Source organism: Neodiprion fabricii, chromosome 5 (genome assembly GCF_021155785.1).
Source record: "Neodiprion fabricii isolate iyNeoFabr1 chromosome 5, iyNeoFabr1.1, whole genome shotgun sequence".
In the NCBI taxonomy this organism is placed as follows: domain Eukaryota; kingdom Metazoa; phylum Arthropoda; class Insecta; order Hymenoptera; family Diprionidae; genus Neodiprion; species Neodiprion fabricii.
This window is the reverse complement of record NC_060243.1, coordinates 803,396-821,832: the sequence shown is the minus strand read 5'-3', so window position 1 is coordinate 821,832 and position 18,437 is coordinate 803,396. Positions and strand designations below refer to the sequence as shown.

Genomic DNA, 18,437 nt, shown 5'->3' with positions numbered 1-18,437 from the left:
ACCGTATTGTACGTGTCGAATTATTTACATTAATTAACTTATCGGTATTTACACAAAGATCATTATCATTGTTATTTACAATCGTAGGGCGAATAATGAACTTGAATTAAAAGTGCGTACCTACGTATATTATCATTAATTGGAAAATATTTTATCATTATACGTCTGATTGTGTTTAAATTTTATTACAATTTAATTAACGATAATGGACCGAATGCTATTAACTCATTTATATTTTCATAACAGTATTACAATAATATCACCTATATATCTGTATTTATATATTTTTTTTTTTTTTACTTACGGTACATGGCTATTTTCTATAGTATACATATACTTACATAATGCAAATCTTTTCCTGCATGTGTTACATGTACGTAAACTGAGCAAAGTATAATATATCTATATAAGGTGTACATATAAAATTATTATTTTAATATATAATATTGCTTACAAAATGAATGCACATACGTATTTATTAATTAATTAATTTATTCATTTATTTATGCATTTTATATGCCAAGAAAACCGTTGTATGTGTATATGCTTCCAATTGGATAAAAAAAAAAATTTCAACGAAGAAGCAAATTCACACAGCGTAGCACAGTCTGACAATCAACGTTCACATAGACACAGTTACTTGCGCAATTACACCTCGTTACGGTAGTCATAATGAATTGGGTATATCATAGCAATTACCTAACGAAAAAAAATGTATAAAATATCAACGAAATTACTCAACTACTATACGTGGCACGCGACGTTACCATCTCCAACTTGAGTCTTGCTATTCGTCTTACGCTAAACAGCTCGGTAGATTCAAAATTCAACGCTATCGTGTTACAAAAATAAAGAATAGCTTACAATCAGTCGTAGGTAGAGAAGAGGAATTTTTGATTATTTCTATTTCTAAATTGTTTCTCCACTTTGTAAGGGCAAATGGAATGTTGATTTGAAAAAAATAATACCTTCGCACATTTATCTCTCACTTTTCATAATGTCTAATAAGTATAAAACTTTATTACAATTATCAATACCTTTTCTGCCAACATCAGTTTACAGTAAACTATTCTTTACATCCTAAACCGGCTGACCAGTTGCAGATACCGCCGACCGGATCGAAGGAAAGCTTTTTTGGACAAGTGTATTCGGTTCCGATCACCTGTCCGTTAACCATCCTTGCGCAAGTTATAAACTTCTTGCAAGACGTCGGGTGAGGAAAGTTTCCCTGATCCAAACAGCGGATCGAACCTCCTGCTGTGATCGATATCTTGCCAGACAGCTTAGGCTTTCCTACAATACGTTCTTCCGAATCTTCATAGTAATCGTAGTCTATTATCGCTGGACGACGTGGTCTGACCGGTGCAGTGTTTTCGGTAACTTTCTCGAAAGGCCTAGCTGGCCTCGTTCTTTGTCTGATGATTGGTGTTGTTGGGACTGTAGAGGATACTGTTACTTGAGGAGCTTCGGTTGTAATTATCCTACGCCTTAGAGAAGTTCTGAACCGTGGACGACCTGATCGCGCAACCAATGATTTGTCAGAATTTGATAATTAGTAGAGTTTTGGGCGGGAGAAAAATTTTACGGGGGGGGATTTGTTTACTTCTAATTTGTTTAGTCAATTATGTTAACTAATTACTGTGATTACTGACATTGCTTTCAAATTATTCTCAATCTCATGGGTAGCAGTGAAGTATCGGGGAAATTGATATCAAATAAAGATGTTTAGAACAGTGATGACAAAGTGACTTTCATGTATTATTTCGTATTCGCATGCATTCGCTGGCCTAGCAAGCTTGCAAGGTATGATGTTAGAGAGATATCAAGAATAATGAAAAGTATAGAGCAAAGCAGTAATTAAATAGTTAAAAGTTAGTAAACGTGCAGGTTTTTTTACTAGTAAAGAGTGAGTAGTATAAGTAAGAAGAAAGAGTAGGTACGTACACAGATAGAAATAGCAAGTCAGGATCGTCATGTGGTAGAGTAGGTGGTGGAATAAAATTATAAGTGGTGGTGAAGTGTAGTTTGAAGAGTTGAGGTATACACACAGAGTAGGTATAATCGGCGTTCATAACGTTGAACACGCGACAGCCGCAGGTCAGTTGAAGTCAGACAGACAGACAGACACGTGAACAGATAACGAGAGCCACATGAATCAATTAGTTGACAAATGAAGTAGGCACGTTGTTATGCTGAGTAATAAAAATATAAATAACAGTGATAACAAGATTGATTATTAATTCACAAGTAGAGACTTCAAAGCAAGTTGATAGCGGGACTCTGGAGGTTTCGCACCTGTCACTGTTGGCGGAGCTAGCGATGAGGGATCTCTGGCAGCTACGGTCACCTCCACTTCTTGCGCATGGCTGGCTTGGTCAAGACTTTCCAAAACATCCTTGTTAGACTCGAATTTCAAGGCTCCATCGTCACCCGCAGCTGGCTGGCTCTGCACTTCAGCTACAGGTAAAAATTGAACATCTTTTATTGCATAACGATGGTAAATTGAATTGTATAATCATTGTAGCAAGTGATAGTTATCAAAAGATTAAACTCAAGCAAGTGATAGATATAAAACGATTAAACTCACCATTGCTGGTTGAGCCACTCGTTGTACTCTGACCCAAACGCCCTCTTCTACGTACTTCAATGTTATTGGAAAGTTTTCTCAGAGATGATACAGTTGTAGCTATATCACTTTCAGGAGCGGACGTCGATGTTCTGGGTCTCGCTGATCGAACCAGAGTTCCTGGAAGTCTCGAAGTACCCGTACGAGTCTTGAAGAGATTGATCTGTTGAGAGAGAATGGTAGTGAGGAATGACTCGGGGTAAGTTGATGATAAATTGATTATTCACATAGTATTAATAATTTGGAAATATTCGTACATATAAAGCGATTGATTATCGGTTTACAAAGAACAACACTGAATTCAACACAGATTTAATGATATGAAAAAGATGTATGTGTTTGTGCGAATGAATGAAAACGAATTTGATCTATATGCTAGATTGTGAATAGTGATTTTCAGTCAATACTCGTTTGGTTGAAAACGTAGATTTAAATGGTATCAACAACTACGTGTTGAGTTCAATATTTCATTGCTGCGATTCACTTGGATGCTGATTTTGAAAGGTTGCTTTGTAAAGAAATGGAAAAAGTGTTCCCGCATAGACCATTGACGCGCCAGTACCAAGACCAAAACCAAAGATCAGCATTCAAGTACGAACGTTTAATGAAAGTAATATTCAAATCGGACAGAAGCATTCGAATGTTTTGGAAAAAGCATATCCAACATATAACAGAAAGAGAGACAATGATAGAAAAAAATTAATTGCAAGAACAGAAAGTATAGCGAAGCACGACAGAGTATTTGAAATGGTTTCTGTTAACGTATAATGTGATGTGTTTGTGAAAGTACATGTATGATGTAGTTCAAGAGAGTATTCGCGTTAGTGAGTCATAGAAGATTTAGCTTTCTTTTTTTTCGTTTATCTGTTGTTAAATGCTGATATTCTTGAATGTGTATAAGTGACGTCATGAAGCGTTCGAGCAGGGAAACATTTATCTCGTGATCGAGAGCTTAGGATTTCCAATTTCCTGTATGGTATATTAGTGAAAAGTCAGTTTGCACTTTGAGCAGGCGAGTTTTTGTTTGTTTGTTGTTGTTGTTTTTTTTTTTTTTTTTGTTTTTTTTTTAGTTTTCTGTAAGAAAAGAGACAGTTTTACGGCTGTAGCATTAGCTAAGAGGTAGAGTGAGCGCTCAGCCAGCAAGCATTTCGGTGTAACTTGTCATCCAACACTGACCTCGCCGTCAGCTTGAACATCTTCTGACTTCGATACGGGTTCAAGCTCGAGTGCCGCCTCAGAAATTTTTTCGATTTGAGGAAGTTCTTCTCTTTGATAAACAGAAACCTTGCCGTAGCTCTCAGAACCACTGCTCAAATTATCAATCGTAACGTCTGCGTAATCTTGTTCATTAGTCTTGCGTTTGTATAACTTGTCGTTTTGTACTGTGGTTTCCGTGGAATTCAATTGCCTTTCCAAACTTAGCCTTGGAGTTACTGTTGATGATTCCGTTTGTCCTCTACCTCTACCGCTACCTTTACCCCTATACCTAGATCTTTCTACCACTACTCGTCTTCGTTGATTTGAATTAGTGCTCGAGACACTAGAACTTTGCACATCATTACTGGCACTGTTATTTTGACTAGATATTTTGGCATCTATGGAACTGCTATTTGTTTGATTAACTGCTGGTCGTCGTCTGTAAATTACACGATGTCTGACTATTTTATTTCTCACAGTACCATTACGAGGCTCTGGCGATTCGTTTATCTTGGGAACGAGTTCAGGGTTTGCAATACTCCTTATCGATGGACTGTCCAACACTTTCGAATTTCCTTTCATCGTTTCATTCACTATTTTTCCTGTAGTACGATTTATTATACGTCGGCGAACAAATTTTTTCCTTGGTTTATCGATTCCATTCAATCTGCTTGTATCTTGAACAGTTTGTACGTATGGTCGACGAATTCCGTTTATTCGTTTTTTAATTATTCGCCGGCGCACGGATTTCTTTCCTGGAATAGCTGAAGGTGATCTATAGAAGGTGTCACTTATAAGTTCTGAACTTGTAGATTCCGTCAGTACAGAACGTTTTGGCGCCTCTGTTAAACCCTCTAAAATTTGCTGCGTTACAGCTGTATCTAGCGCTGTGTCTTTTTCCACAATAGTCGAAACAGTATCAAAGTCTTTGTGAGCATTATTTGAAGGTGAAAATGTAGATCCCGAACTAAATGTAAATGGAGTAATTTGGGTTACAACTTGCTGATCAATCTTTGAAGGATATGTGGAATGTGTTTCTGAAATTCCGGATATTTCGCCTACAGAACTTGTGACTGTTGCTATATTGTCTGACTCAGTAGTTGATGCTTTGTTACTCGATACTGTACTTCCCATTTCCATTTCAGTCAATTTTGTGTCTGGGATAACGAAGGAATCTGTTGCTTCTTCAACTGCATTTGTTCCAAGAGAAACTGTACTCATAACTGAATCAGATGTCACTGAAATAGTCGAAACGATATTTTCTGTTGAGTAATCCAATCGTGTAACTTCTCGATTAAGGGTTGATGCTGTATTAGTTCCTATTTCAGAGTTCAAGGAAGAACTTGTCGTTACACTGGTTGAATCGTTTTCAATAATCCTTTCTGTTACAAAATCCACTGGGTTAGTTCTCCAATCATCAATTGGAACTGTTTTAGTTTCTATTTCAGGGTTTAAAGAAAAACTTGTCGTTGCACTGGTTGAATCATTTTCAATAATGCTTTCTGTTACAAAATCCAGTGGGCTGGTTCTTCGATCATCAATTGAAGCTGTGTTAGCTCGTATTTCAGGGTTCAAAAAAGAACTTTCAGTTGCACTGGTTGAACCATTTTCAGTAATGCTTTCGGTTGCAAAATCCAGTGGGCTGGTTCTTCGATCATCAATTGAAGCTGTGTTAGCTCGTATTTCAGGGATCATGGAAGAACTTGTCGTTGCACTAGTTGAATCATTTTCAGTAATGCTTTCTGTTGCAAAATCTAGTAGGCTAGTTCTTCGATCATCGATTGAAGCTGTGTTAGTTCCTATTTCAGGGTTCGAAGAAGAACTTGTCGTTACACTATTTGAACCATTTTCAATAATGCCTTCTGTTAGGAAATCCAGTACATTGGTTGAACTGTTTTCAATAATACTTTCTGTTACGAAATCCACTGGACTAGTTCCTGGATTGTAAATTGAAGCTGTGTTAGTTCCTGTTTCAGGATTTAAGGAAAAACTGGTCATTGCACCGGGTGAACTACTTTCAATAATGTTTTCCGTTATAAAATCCAGTGGGCTCGTTCGTTGATCATCTATTGAAGCTTTAGTAGTTTTTATCTCAGGTTTCAAAGAAGAACCTATTATTATACTCGTCGTTGCAGTTCTTTCAGTTTTGAAACCCAAATCAATATCATGTGTTTCGCCATTGACTAATAAGTTTGATTTAAAATCAGAGTCTAATCCACTGGTGGTTAATGTGTTATCAAAGCTCTTAGTTGTTTCTGCTGTGACAGTTTCTTTGCTCTGATAATTGCTCGGAAAATCATCACTCGGTACTTCATATTCAGAGGCAGTCGTCTTTTGAAACTCTGTAGTCGTACTGCCAATCTCGGTATAATAGTTCAGGGCTGTGCTCGACTTCTTCACTTCGGAATTTTCTCTTAGACTTTTTGCAACAGAATCTGCATTGTATTTTGCTGTAGCTAAATAAGGGGTGGATGTAGGCTCATTCGTCACATCATAATACTCTTCTTCCTCACTTTCTAACCCAGATACAGTGGTACGCAGGTCTAAACTTGACTCGGGTTTTGAAGTTTCTTCAGATGTTATACTGCTGAAATCTTCAGTAGAGTATGATTCAAATTCAGCTATAGATTCAGATGTATAAATCTGATCGTTGAATTCGGTGGAAGCTACGGATTCCGGTGTTGATTTTACGGTACTCGGCTCAGTTAGCCTAGTTGATGTGTATTCTGCAGTAGTAGTGTCAGGTATGGCTGTTATCTTATCAGATGTCAATGACATTCTATTAACATCTTTATTACTAGTCAGAATATCGTTGAGATTTTTTAGGCTAGTGTTTATTGTCGAATGCCAAGTTTCTTCGGACGCTGATTCATCTTGCATAGTGTACAATTCGCCGCTTACGTTCGTAGTATCCATTGCAATCGTTGATGGATTTTCGGTAAAAGTAGATAATTCCAGTTCAGATACTGTGCTGTACAGTTGGGGATTTTCACTATTCGATTCTGTTGATTGCCGAGGAATTGGTGGAGTTGTGTTCTGAAGCAAAGTACTGCTCCCTATGCTTTTTGTCACATAGAATCCTCGATTGCGGGAACTTCGATACGGGGGCTGTGATCGGTTGCCTCGTACTGTAGTAATACTAGGCGTGGTCGAAGAGTATGAATCTCCGGTTACTTTAGGATTTGTATTTGAATTTTCATTAAATGGTTCATCTGCCTTATGCTCTGTATTCGCATCTTGGGGACCACGATTTTGGTCATCATTGCTATACGTAATTCTTTGGTCATGTATATTAAAAGTTTTCGGTTCTTTGCTATTATCGTTTGTCACGTTCTCTTGATTTATTATTTCTACTCGTAACAGAGACCTTAACACACTCTTCAATTTATATTCTGGTACCTCTAGTATTAGATCTGTTACAGGTCTATCAGATTCTAATATGCGAACAGGTATATTGACTAATTTTATTTTACGTCTCTCGGGTGTTACTTCGTCTTGCGTTAAAATCTTTATTGGAAGAGTAACTCGTAGAGGTGATTCAGTTGATGTTTTTAACTTTCCATAATGTATGATACTATTATCATTTTCTATGCTATTTTTGTACTTGTTATGCTCAGCAATTTTCCATGCCGAATAGTCGTTCAATTGATCTTGATCTTGATCTTCCTGTACGACCTTAACTTCTTCGATTCCCGTATCTTTTGTACTTTGTACATCTGCCGGTATAATGTCTCTCCCAAAAGTCGGTGTTATTGTCTCGGTGACATAATTAGTGTGCTCATTGTGATTTAAAACGTTGTCATCAAGTGAATTTTGGATTGAAAGTGTAATCGGTGTTGTGGTTGTGTAATCGTATGCAACAGTGGTTTTGTAACCAATGAGCTCCTTCAGGGTAGGTAATCTGACTGTTTCCGACGGTACCTGAAAATCAGAATGATTCAACTTTAATTTTGGTACGTTCCTTAGCAATCTCTCCTTGATATTATAATTTTGTTGTCATCCGTACTGTGCACTTAAAATATTTCCAAATTACAGTACGGTGATAGATTGAATAAATTTGATAAGTAAATACTTTGATGACACGTCAGATTTATTTTTGAGCTTCGGATTCATTTTTACACCGAAACAATATGGCGCTTTTTGGCGATAATATTATTGAACACCGATTCTATTTGTATGGTCGATGATTCGCCGCTGTATCCAGGAGTAACAGCATTGTCAAAATTTCGATTTTTCCCTGAACGTGAAATTGTATTCATCAGATCTTTATTTTTATAATCTACAAATGCACTTTCGATAGACAAAGTCGAGTGTTCAATGTCTTGTTCTGATGGATCACGTATGTTCTCATTTTGTGAATATTTGGAGGGTAATGTTTTCGGTGAGTACAATGTATATCTCGATTTTTGTGGTTTTTTTATCTTTCCGTTTACTAACCCATTGTTTGAATGCTCTTCAGTTGTACGTATTCCGCCTGATTTTCGAACGCTGTATGGTGTTGTAGAAAAACCATATGGATGGCGAGCATTTTTCAGAAGTATTTTAGTGGTGGCAGAATGCGACGAATATTTAGCTTTTATTAAAATCTTTTGGCGTTCTGTTGTATCCGATTCGACAATCGATGTGACAATCCTTGTAACAGCTGGCTTCACAGAAGAAGTCGCGTAATCAATACCAGATTGTAAAGTACTATCAACTTCTGTACTTCTCACTGTCGATGTACGATAGCTGAATTTCCTCTGCTCGGCATCAGCAGCGTAGTTAAATTTCTTTGCAGGAATCAGCGTTTCCGTCACTGCAGGTTCGGTTGTTGTGTAAAAACGTTTAGGATAGGAACGAGTCCTATTGACATATGGTAATGGGTATAAGGACTCACTTTGTTTCCTTTTCGAAATTGTGCCAGCAAACGGCACGTTAAACTTGGGTCGCTTAGAAGTCGACCGATATTCCTCATCTTCGTAATCGTCGTTTAGTTCTTCTTCGACAGAGTCAGTTTCTGACGATTCGTCGAAATCAGCTTCGAAAATCTGTGTTGGTGAGACAGTTGATGTCACCAACTTCTCATCGATGGTTGCCATCTCGTTATCTGGTTCTAATTCGTTATCTTCAGAATCAGGGGTTATTCTCTCTGTTATAGGTTGTTTTTTTGCCTTAATCACTGTAATAACGTTGGTTTCTGGTGTCGAGCCTGGCCTTGTACGTTTGTAAGATTTTGACCGTCCATCAACGTCTGATTCAGTACGGTTGTTTAACCGTGAGCGCAGTCCGACATCTGCTGTGGACTTTTTCTGAGAAAAGTATTGATTTCTAAGAGAATTAGGTACTCGGAATTTAGGCCTTTGAGAAGGTAGCTTGTGAATGCTCGGTGTTGACGCTGTGCTCGGAGTGAAAATAGTAGTGGACGGTGTAGTCACTTCAGATACAGATCCCAAAGTATCAACTTCCAAAAGTTCATCCTTATTCAGGATGGTAGAATAATCAGTAGTAGATATTATCGTGGTCGTTTCGTTTGCCTCTTCTGCCTTTGAATTTTCTAACAAAGTTTCGTTATATTTATCATAATCGTTTGTCTCTTCTATCAGTGTCCTTATTGATGTTGAATTTTGTCCCTGTTGTTGATCGAATAAATCTTTACTATGATTCAACGTCGAATTAGTTACGAATAAGTCACCGGTACTATTATTCGATAGTATCGAATCGACTCGATTTCGTACTTTGAACACTGATTTTTCGGTTGGCACTACATCTTCACTTTTTGTTGATTCTTCAACTGAGATGGGATCAGAAGTTTCGGATTCTGTTGTGTCTTCGTTTATCAACATTGCATCGTCTGAATTTTGAAATCCCAGAGTAGTTGTTTCCCAAGGTATCATCGGAGCAGTAGTTTCCATTTCTATAATAGAAGTCCGGGATCTAGTCTCATCAGCATCTGCCAATGTAGTAAATATCGTTTCATCCTCAAGAATTTCTGTAGTTTGTTCGATGATATCTGTGGTAATATGTGATGTATTTCCGACTGATGATGAGTCATTTTCCGTGGTCAGAATTGTAGTATACACTTTTTTAGTCTCAGTGAGAAATTCTTCACTGGTGGGTGTTATCTTTACTGTATCTTCATCAATAGTTGTAGAAAGAAATGTAGAATCCGTGGTTGGATCATTCCCTGTAAAAATATCATTTCTCTCTGTCGTCGCTTCCGTGTCTTGAATTGGAGGCAAAGTTTCTGTTACTGCGTCTTCTTCAACGAGCATTGAAATTATGTCAACCTCTGTTACTGGCTCTGTAATATCAACCGTTTCCTGTGTCGAAATGCCTTCAATTTCTGTGGTGTTCGTTGCATCACTTGTAACGTTTATCGAGAAGTTTGACGTGCCATTGATATCAAACGAATTACTTACTACTGTCGGAACCAAAGGTGTTGTTGATTCTATGGTAACATCCTGCTGATTACTGGTCAAAGCTTTCGTCACGTTCTGCTCTACTTCAATACCAATATAATCTTTAGAGCTAGCAGCATTTGACGTCGTTGGTCTGCCAAATACCCTTGAATTGAATCTACTTCTTCTATCCGGATATAAGCTTGAAAAATTTTGTCTCTGATTTACCTGCGATCTGACGATGTTGAATTGTTGCCTCTGTGTCTTGTTAGATGCTGATTCAGGTCTTAAACGAAAACGTTTAATATTTTGTTCCCTTCGCAAAGCTTGCTGATCTTTTATCTGTGTTCCTACAGCTCTTGGCTGAAAGGGTGAAATAGGTCGTCTTACCCGTAATACCTTCTGTCCATACGATCGTCGTCTCGGTTCTGTTCCTCCTTCTATTTTCGTCCTCTCATCGTTGTAACTTTCCGTCACATTTGCATTCCTAGTAGTCACAGGAACTGTTACATTTATTTGCACTTGTGGTAACAAAATAGTAGTATTTAACAGGAGTTCGGTTGACGTTTCTGGCATTTCTGTTACAATCTCTTCTCTTTCCGTTGCGAACTCTTCCTGTTCTGTCGTAATCTCTTCACTTTCCATTTTAATATCTTCTCCGTCAGTTGTAGATATGTATACTTGAGCAGTAGAAATATCGCCATATATTTTTTTATTTGTCAAATATGGTATAGGTGTTGTAGGAACATTCTGGGACTCTGGTAGTGATGTACTGAGAAGATCTGTCATTTCTAAATCATTGATTTCAGTGTGTGATTCCGTAGAAGGGATCGATTCAATGTAATTTAGAGTACTAGTTAGAATTGAGCTCATTGATTTTGTTCCCTCTGTGGATGGACTAGAGTCAGTTGTACTACTGTATGAATTAGTTTCAGTTGTACTGCTGTATGAAGTTTGTGAATTGTTTAGTGATTCTGGTGGGGATGTACTAGGAAGATCTGTCACTTCTAAATCATTAATTTCAATGTGCGATTCCATAGAAGAGATCGATTCAATGTAATTTAAGGTAGTAGTTTGTATTGAGATAATTGATTTTGTTCCCTCTGTAGATGGACTAGATTCAGTTGTACTACTGTATGAAGTTTGAGGTGTGTTTTTCCGTGCATAGAGATTTCTGTGCAATTGTCGTTTAGTTGTTGGCTTTAGCGTACGTACTTTAGACCTCACCAAGCTATCCACGCTTTTACTCAATGCATTTGTTTCATTGTCATTGCCGACGACAGGTACAACTGAACTAGTGGCTTTTGAGACACGATTTATTCTAGAACGTTGTCGAAATACACGACGTCTGTTTTGATTAGGTACAACACGAATCTTTGTAATTTTTACACCTTCGTCAGTGCTATTGTTAGATTCTTGCGTTCTTGCTGACGAATTTTCATCCAAAATTCTAATAATTCTGCTATCTCTCAAGTTCGAATTATCAGTAATCTCAGTCGTTTCGACCCCCGGGCCTGATGTAGGCGTTGCACTTGATATCGGCGCACCTGTTCGTACGGCTCGCGCACTGCCAATTTCAGGTTCACTATTGATATACTCCATGGAATCATTATCAGTGTTGGAATTCGCTTCTGTAGTTGTTCTAATACGCAATCGTGTTCTCCGCACTATACTGGGTGTACTTCCATCCGTTAACGGTGTGCCATCTGGTGGAGTGAATCTGCTAAATCCTCTATTAGTTTTCAGCCTCTTAATTACTTTAACTACGCGCTTTGGTATTTCAGAATCGAATGTTTTTGTTGTGTTGTCAGTATTGTTGATATCGGAATAACCACTACCCTGTCGTTGTTCATTACTATTGTCAAAATCAACAGTTTTCTGCGCAGAAACCTCTTGGTTACCAAAGTCTGCATTTACTGGCCTTACTCTTATTCTAGTACGGCCTCGCTTATTATTTGATGATTGTGCAAAGTTTCGTGTCTGAGTACTCACCTTTACTCGTCCTGTATCAGAACTAACAGAAGAAGAGGTTGTTGTGTCTGGGCTTGGCGTTAGCGATGTAACGGTAGTCGTTGGCCTAGCTCTTCTCTGGAAACCGAATGGTCTTGGCTGTGCTACTGCCGCCGATCCTTTTGTAGTCGATTCGTCAAAACTAGATTCTTGTATTGTGGTACTAGAAACAACTGTAGACGATGGTACTGCAGTTGTAGGATATTCCCCAATCTCAATCGATTTTACTGATATAGGTAACGGGGTTATTGTAGTTAAAGGATCAACATTTTGCACAGGAAGATCTGTGACAATAAAACTCTGAGACTGCGTTGTTGATATTGGTGGGCTAGATTCGGTACGGACAATTGATTCCTCGACCGCTGCTTCGTTTTCTATATTTGTCTCAGGTACAGATATTTTATCATCAATCTCATCTTCGATCTCAACGTCAGGTGTTGTTGGTAAAATATTTTCTGTAGAAGAAGGAGTTGCTTTAGTAGTAATATCAACGATTTGAGCTTCTTCTTCCGAAGCTGCTTCTTCGGGTGCATGCGTAGTACTTCTTACACGATGAATGGTAATGTACCTGAAAAGAAATCAATTAATCCATTGCTTATAATGTTCGTGTGCTGAAACGGAATATAATAAAAACCTAGACGTGCTGGTTTGTTCTTCCTGAATAGGAAATTGAGTACGTCGACGTGTTAAAACTGCTTCAGTCGCAATTTCTAATTCTGTAGAGTCATCATCATCAACATCAGCATCATCACTCACAGCGCTAAAATTATTTCAGTAAAATGTCATAGAATAATACGAGATTTTCGATCATGAATACATATAGTATAAAAGCAATGGAGGGTGCATATATATTACAGTGCGGAGTCTATTGATGCTACGGGTCGGCGGCGATTAACATTAACGTCTTCTTCACTCTCTTCTTGGGGTATATTGGACCTAAAGAATTTATTAAAGAGAATAATATCTTTCGTACAATAGTTCATAAATGTGGTGCATGAGGAAAATAAATACCTAGCGGTCGTAATTCGGTTACGTCGTATATTAACATAACCAGGAGTTCCTCTTGGAATAGCTGTTGTGGTTTCTGGTGGATTATTTGATAAGTTTTCTTCCGAAGATAAGTCATCTTCGTTATTTTCGTCAAGCTCCTCGCTATCTTCAAGTGGCGCCTCAGTAGAAGGTCTAATTATAAATCTTAATATCATTTAAACCGTGATCAAATTTTCTAGTTTGCAATAACTGTATCTCAGAAAGTTGACTTACCGTTGGCGATTAATAGTAACATATTGAGGTCTTTCTCTTCTGAGACTTTTTACCTCCGGAACATCATCGAGACCTTCGAATTGTGCTTGCCCAGGGCCGTTTCGGAAACTTGGTTTTGATCGCTGGATGACAGAGGGTTGTGAGTCTAACGTCTCGGTTATTTTCTTCGTGACAGTGATTGGCGACGCTGTAGTTCTTCTGAACAGTGTATTTCCACTGTTGGCTGCTTGGCGGTTTAACACTCGTTCGTATAAGCTTCTACTAATTGTCGTTGGTGTAGAACTGGTTTTGTTCGTCGCAGAGCCTGTTCGTACATTACTCTCGCTACCTTTACCTTGCAGGTGAAGCTGCTTCTCCAACTCTTCGAGGCCACCTAAATAGAATTGCACAATGTAACTAATGCATAAAAACTTTTCTTTAAGCACAGTATCTTTTTATCTTTTCAAATAAGAAATATTTGAGGACAGGGTTTGAGTCTTACCTGCTTTTTTGATTAAATCAATCAGTTCTTTAAGAACTTGCGGATCTTCTTCAGCCTCGTCTATCGATGTCGCTGGTGCGACGTTGCTACCTCTTGAAGGTAATGACTGATACGTTTTGGAGGTTGTTGTTTTTGGGATTTGCGTGGATGTAGGTGGATTCGCAGTGGTCGTAGTTGTAGTCGTCGTTGCTCTATTTCGACTTATAGTCTGGTACTGCAGAGCCCTGGCTGTCGTCGTGCTTACGGGAACGTTTTCTTCCTCAAGTTCGTCATCATCGTAATATTCATATTCTTCGTTGTATTCACTGGGTTCTGTAGTTGTACTACTTGTTGCTGAACGACGAGTGGTACTGGATATTATTGTTGTACGACTCGTGGCAGCAATAATAGGAGCGCGTGTTGTCGGACCCCCCGCGGTTTTTGCCTTGGGGCACACAACGTTGCGAGGGTAATCACACGAGTCAGCTGCTTTATTGAATACCAAGCCTGCATTGTAGAAGGGGATAAAAATACATTAGGTTGGTGCTAAAGTCTGGTCGCTGTTATTTGCACTCCAGTAACTTTTGTCCACAGAGGTTTAAATGACAATTTTTACTACCTGCTGGGCAGGTAAAGTGATGAGCGACAATTCCCAATCCACCAGGTCCAGCGTCAAGGCACCAGAAATATTTTTTACAGTCTCGTGGATGAGAGAAGAAACCTTCATCCTCGCATTTGAAATCTGGATTGTAATTATTTGTATCACGTTAGTACTGCAAGTGAAGGCAGACTCTACTCACAGAAAATTCTACTAATAATTAATGAAGTACCTGTTCCGGGGTCTGGTGTGGTCGGTGGCTCAGGAGTTGTTAATTTGTTAACTCCGGCTTGTTCTGCGACTTCTTCCGAAACGCTAGAAGCTGTAGTAGTTCTGCGCCTCGTGTTTTCGGGGCTTTTTCGCCTCTGTGCACCGCGTAGACGATTTCTGTTTTGCGATTGAGAATTTTCTGTATCTTGATCTTCGCTGAATTCTGCACTTCTGACAACATTTGCGTCTATTCTTCTGATGTTCGAAATGTCTTCATCATCTTCCGAGTCAGAGTATTGCCCCCTGTTTCGCCCGTTCACCTGCGACTTAGTTTCTTCATTCTCCAAATTTGTTCGAGCGTTCGACCGGCTGTTAGACCTCAGCGAGTTTATTCGCTTTCGCAAATTGTTTCGACGCGTGCCCGCAGGAGCCTCTGTAGTTCTGCGTCTACCTGCCCCAAGTTTTCTACCAATAAAATTGCTCTCTATTCGTGTCTTGGTTGGTCTAGTCGACTTTTCTCGAACGCTTGTTTTTCTGTAATAATTATCATTTTATAATTAATTTAGTCAGCAGACGAATCGTGACTATTGAAGCCTGCAATGTGCTTACTCGCTTCCAGCCAACATTGCTTCCTTGGCTGCTTCGATCAACGGGTACGGACGATTATGACACTTTCCGCGGAAGTCGTCGTTATCAATTGACCAGAACATGATTCCGCCCAATCCATTTTCGGTAACATATTGTGCCTTGAGTCTCACAATTGCCTCGTCGTCATATCCTACCCATTGGTTGCCTTTGTAGGCGTACGGACCCATCGCATTTGAATTCGGGGATACCACCTCCCATTCGTCCGAGTCTATCAAGCTCTCACAAATCTAGAAAAAGTTTTAATTACAGCAAATGACCAGCCATTACCCAATATCGAGGTTTTTCAAAGATGCAAGATATTGACCTCGTAATAAGCTAAATATCCTTTTTCCCTCGTAGCGTCACCCTCTTCGCCTGGACCATCGGATGGTGAACCTAGCTCCGTTGCTTCTTCATTAAACAACGTGAAAGAACGTCCATACGTTGGAATGCCGACGACAATTTTGTCTGGAGAGGCTCCGACGTCCAATAGATGCTTGATCGTGTAGTCCTGGTAAATGATGAATTGATGGTCAGAGGCATAGAACTGTTCATCACACATCACAGATAATTTAAAAATTAAAGTATGATCCTTACGACTGTCAGTTCGGTGTCGAAATTGTATTCGTTATCTTCTTCCAGTGGATACAGAGGAGAATGATGGTTCACGGCAGGTTCGTAGGATGAGTGATAGTCGTATGAAAGGAGATTAATGAAATCCAAGTATTTGTTGAGTTTGGGAATGTCGTATCCCTTGTTAATGTATTCTATACCAGCTGGAACAGCCATTGAAAGTAGCAGTCGCGGACGTCCTGTTTTCAATGATTCGCGTTCATATTCTTCGCGAAGTTCCTACCGAAAAAATACTATCGTTAAAACAAAGATCCATATCTTGCAATGCCTGGATTTCTATTACGTAATCGAAAACAGTCCAGTACACACCTGAACCAGTGAGGCGTAATTATCTCTGTCACGAGGCTTTCCACCATCCCTAAACGCCGGGTATTCCCAATCAAGATCCAAACCATCGAAATGATTTTGTCTCAAAAATTTTACTGTATTTCTGACGAATTCCTTCCGTCTGTCAGGGTCGGCAACCAACGGCGAAAACCTGCTTGAACCCTCGTTCCATCCCCCGACAGCCAGCATCGTTTTTAAATTTTTATTGTACGTTTTCAGACCGTTGAACTTTGCATATCCACCTGTCAATGGAAACATTATTTACCGTTAGATCGAATAATCTTCTTGCGACAAGTTATCAGTTCTTATTAAAAAATCATACCTTTCTCGATGTCTTGATATTTGTCGAACGGTTTCAGTGCATTGTCCTTAGTGAAACCGCCAAAGGCGTATATAAGATGCGTGCAAAGGTATGGGTTGATGTTTTGTGGTGAAAACTTCGCTGTCCCTGGTCTATACACTGACCAATTTGTGTAGTAACATACAACTCGCTGTTCCGCTATACCTGTAACGTAGGAAAATCATTCGATACTGATAACGTGAATAGTGAATGAGACATTCCAATAAATGTGTTTTTCTTATTTTGAACCCCGAGAAGACTGGAACCTTCTCAAGTTTCGATATTCGCAATAGTTTGTCTTTTAGTTTCCAGGATCTTTCACTTCTGCAATCAACTTTTTCTTAACATATTTCTCTATTGTTTCAGGGCACACGCTGAGCACGAAAGACATGCACAGTTTATGCACCTTCAGGGTTGTACCGACGATAGATTTTCCTACGGCATGTTTGTCTTTCCATTTCCTGGAAAATCGCGGTGAGTAATCGTCTATTTATTACTCTTTTCAGTAAAAGGAAGCGATTCATCGATAATTATTACGGATACATCGCTGTTGGAAAAATATTTTAAATAAACCTGGTATGCAGTCCGCACGAAATTTATTTTGCCAATGAACGTATATTTGTGTCAGCTGTACGAAACTCCACAATTTTATGCTTTGAACGTTACTGTTTTTTTTTTTCTTCGTGGTATTCTTTTAGTCATCCCCCTTTTTTTCTTTGTTTCACCTTAATCTTATAAATGACGCTGTATTGAAGATTATTTACACGTGTGCGGTCATTGAACAAAATTATTCTAATAAAATAAATGAAAAAATAACGTTTCTCCATTGTCTTTCTATTATTTTTTATTTATTTTTTTTCCCAAGTGTTCGAAAATACTTTCGTCAATATTCGCGCCGGTATTTTCATATTACCGTACGTGCTTCGCACCTAGGTACGTAATTATATACCACATAGAGACAGTCTGAAAGACTAAGGTGCAACATTGATTGATGCTATGCGCAGACAAACATGTATATGGTATGCGTACCGTGTGCAATGTGCTATACGTACAATAGACCGAGAGTGTTTTACCGTTACCATCCTAGTTAAACGTGTGTGCGCCGCGTTTCTATTCACACATACATTTAGATGTTGATAAACGTGCATTGAATACGCAACCAGACACCGTATGATTGTCTTCATATAGCATGCGATGCATTTTTATTGCCTCTAGGCCTCTCTTGACCGTTGACATCTACGTAGATGTTTCATTGCCAATATGCTATAAGCTGCAAGTGAAATTTCAATCCGGGAATTCAATAAACCTATTTATAAAGTTATGACCACCTCGTACACAATGCGAAGCGAAAACTTTTTACATCGATCAAAATTCTTGAAATTTGAACGCCGTGTTGAGAATAGAATAAAATTAACGCTGAAAAAAATGTATTAGGAAAAGTGAAAAACAGGTTTGATAATACAGTTATAGATATATTAATCTGCAGTGTTTTATAAGTACCAATTTCTACGATAGTAGTAATACAAAGAGAATTCTGCGTAGAGATCCCGATACAGACATTATACCGACATTTTAGTCGCCTTACAGCTCAGACACAAACCCTTTTTCCGATGATCGATAAAGTCAATCAGAGTGGGAATAACCTCCACCCGAAAAAAGGGTTAGTGTCTGAGCTGTGAAGCAACTACAATGTCGATAAAATGGCGGTATCGGGATCTGTACGCAGAACTCTCCTTGTTATACTACTTACGAAATTATGAATTGTGAGA

At 38.7% G+C, this 18,437-nt stretch overlaps 1 protein-coding gene across 2 annotated transcripts in view; it reads right to left on the bottom strand.

Moving 5' to 3' along the window:
• Positions 1 to 228: 228 nt before the first annotated feature.
• LOC124183253 (serine-rich adhesin for platelets-like) overlaps positions 229 to 18,437 on the bottom strand; it is a 28,609-nt gene continuing 10,400 nt past the window's right edge. The window contains exons 3-19 of one of the 2 annotated variants that reach the window (XM_046571505.1): positions 16,651 to 16,833; positions 16,311 to 16,570; positions 15,966 to 16,220; positions 15,694 to 15,879; positions 15,351 to 15,616; positions 14,764 to 15,275; positions 14,553 to 14,675; positions 13,955 to 14,440; positions 13,474 to 13,846; positions 13,222 to 13,392; positions 13,066 to 13,146; positions 12,845 to 12,970; positions 12,193 to 12,778; positions 3,803 to 7,744; positions 2,588 to 2,789; positions 2,296 to 2,457; positions 229 to 1,515 (exon numbers count right to left, since the gene is read on the bottom strand). In XM_046571505.1, the coding sequence (XP_046427461.1) occupies positions 1,067 to 1,515; positions 2,296 to 2,457; positions 2,588 to 2,789; positions 3,803 to 7,744; positions 12,193 to 12,778; positions 12,845 to 12,970; positions 13,066 to 13,146; positions 13,222 to 13,392; positions 13,474 to 13,846; positions 13,955 to 14,440; positions 14,553 to 14,675; positions 14,764 to 15,275; positions 15,351 to 15,616; positions 15,694 to 15,879; positions 15,966 to 16,220; positions 16,311 to 16,570; positions 16,651 to 16,833 (8,363 nt within the window). In that variant the 3' untranslated portion in view covers positions 229 to 1,066. Of the gene's footprint in view, positions 1,516 to 1,976; positions 2,193 to 2,295; positions 2,458 to 2,587; positions 2,790 to 3,802; positions 7,745 to 12,192; positions 12,779 to 12,844; positions 12,971 to 13,065; positions 13,147 to 13,221; positions 13,393 to 13,473; positions 13,847 to 13,954; positions 14,441 to 14,552; positions 14,676 to 14,763; positions 15,276 to 15,350; positions 15,617 to 15,693; positions 15,880 to 15,965; positions 16,221 to 16,310; positions 16,571 to 16,650; positions 16,834 to 18,437 lie in introns of those variants that run through there. The other variant, XM_046571506.1, reaches the window with a different exon arrangement.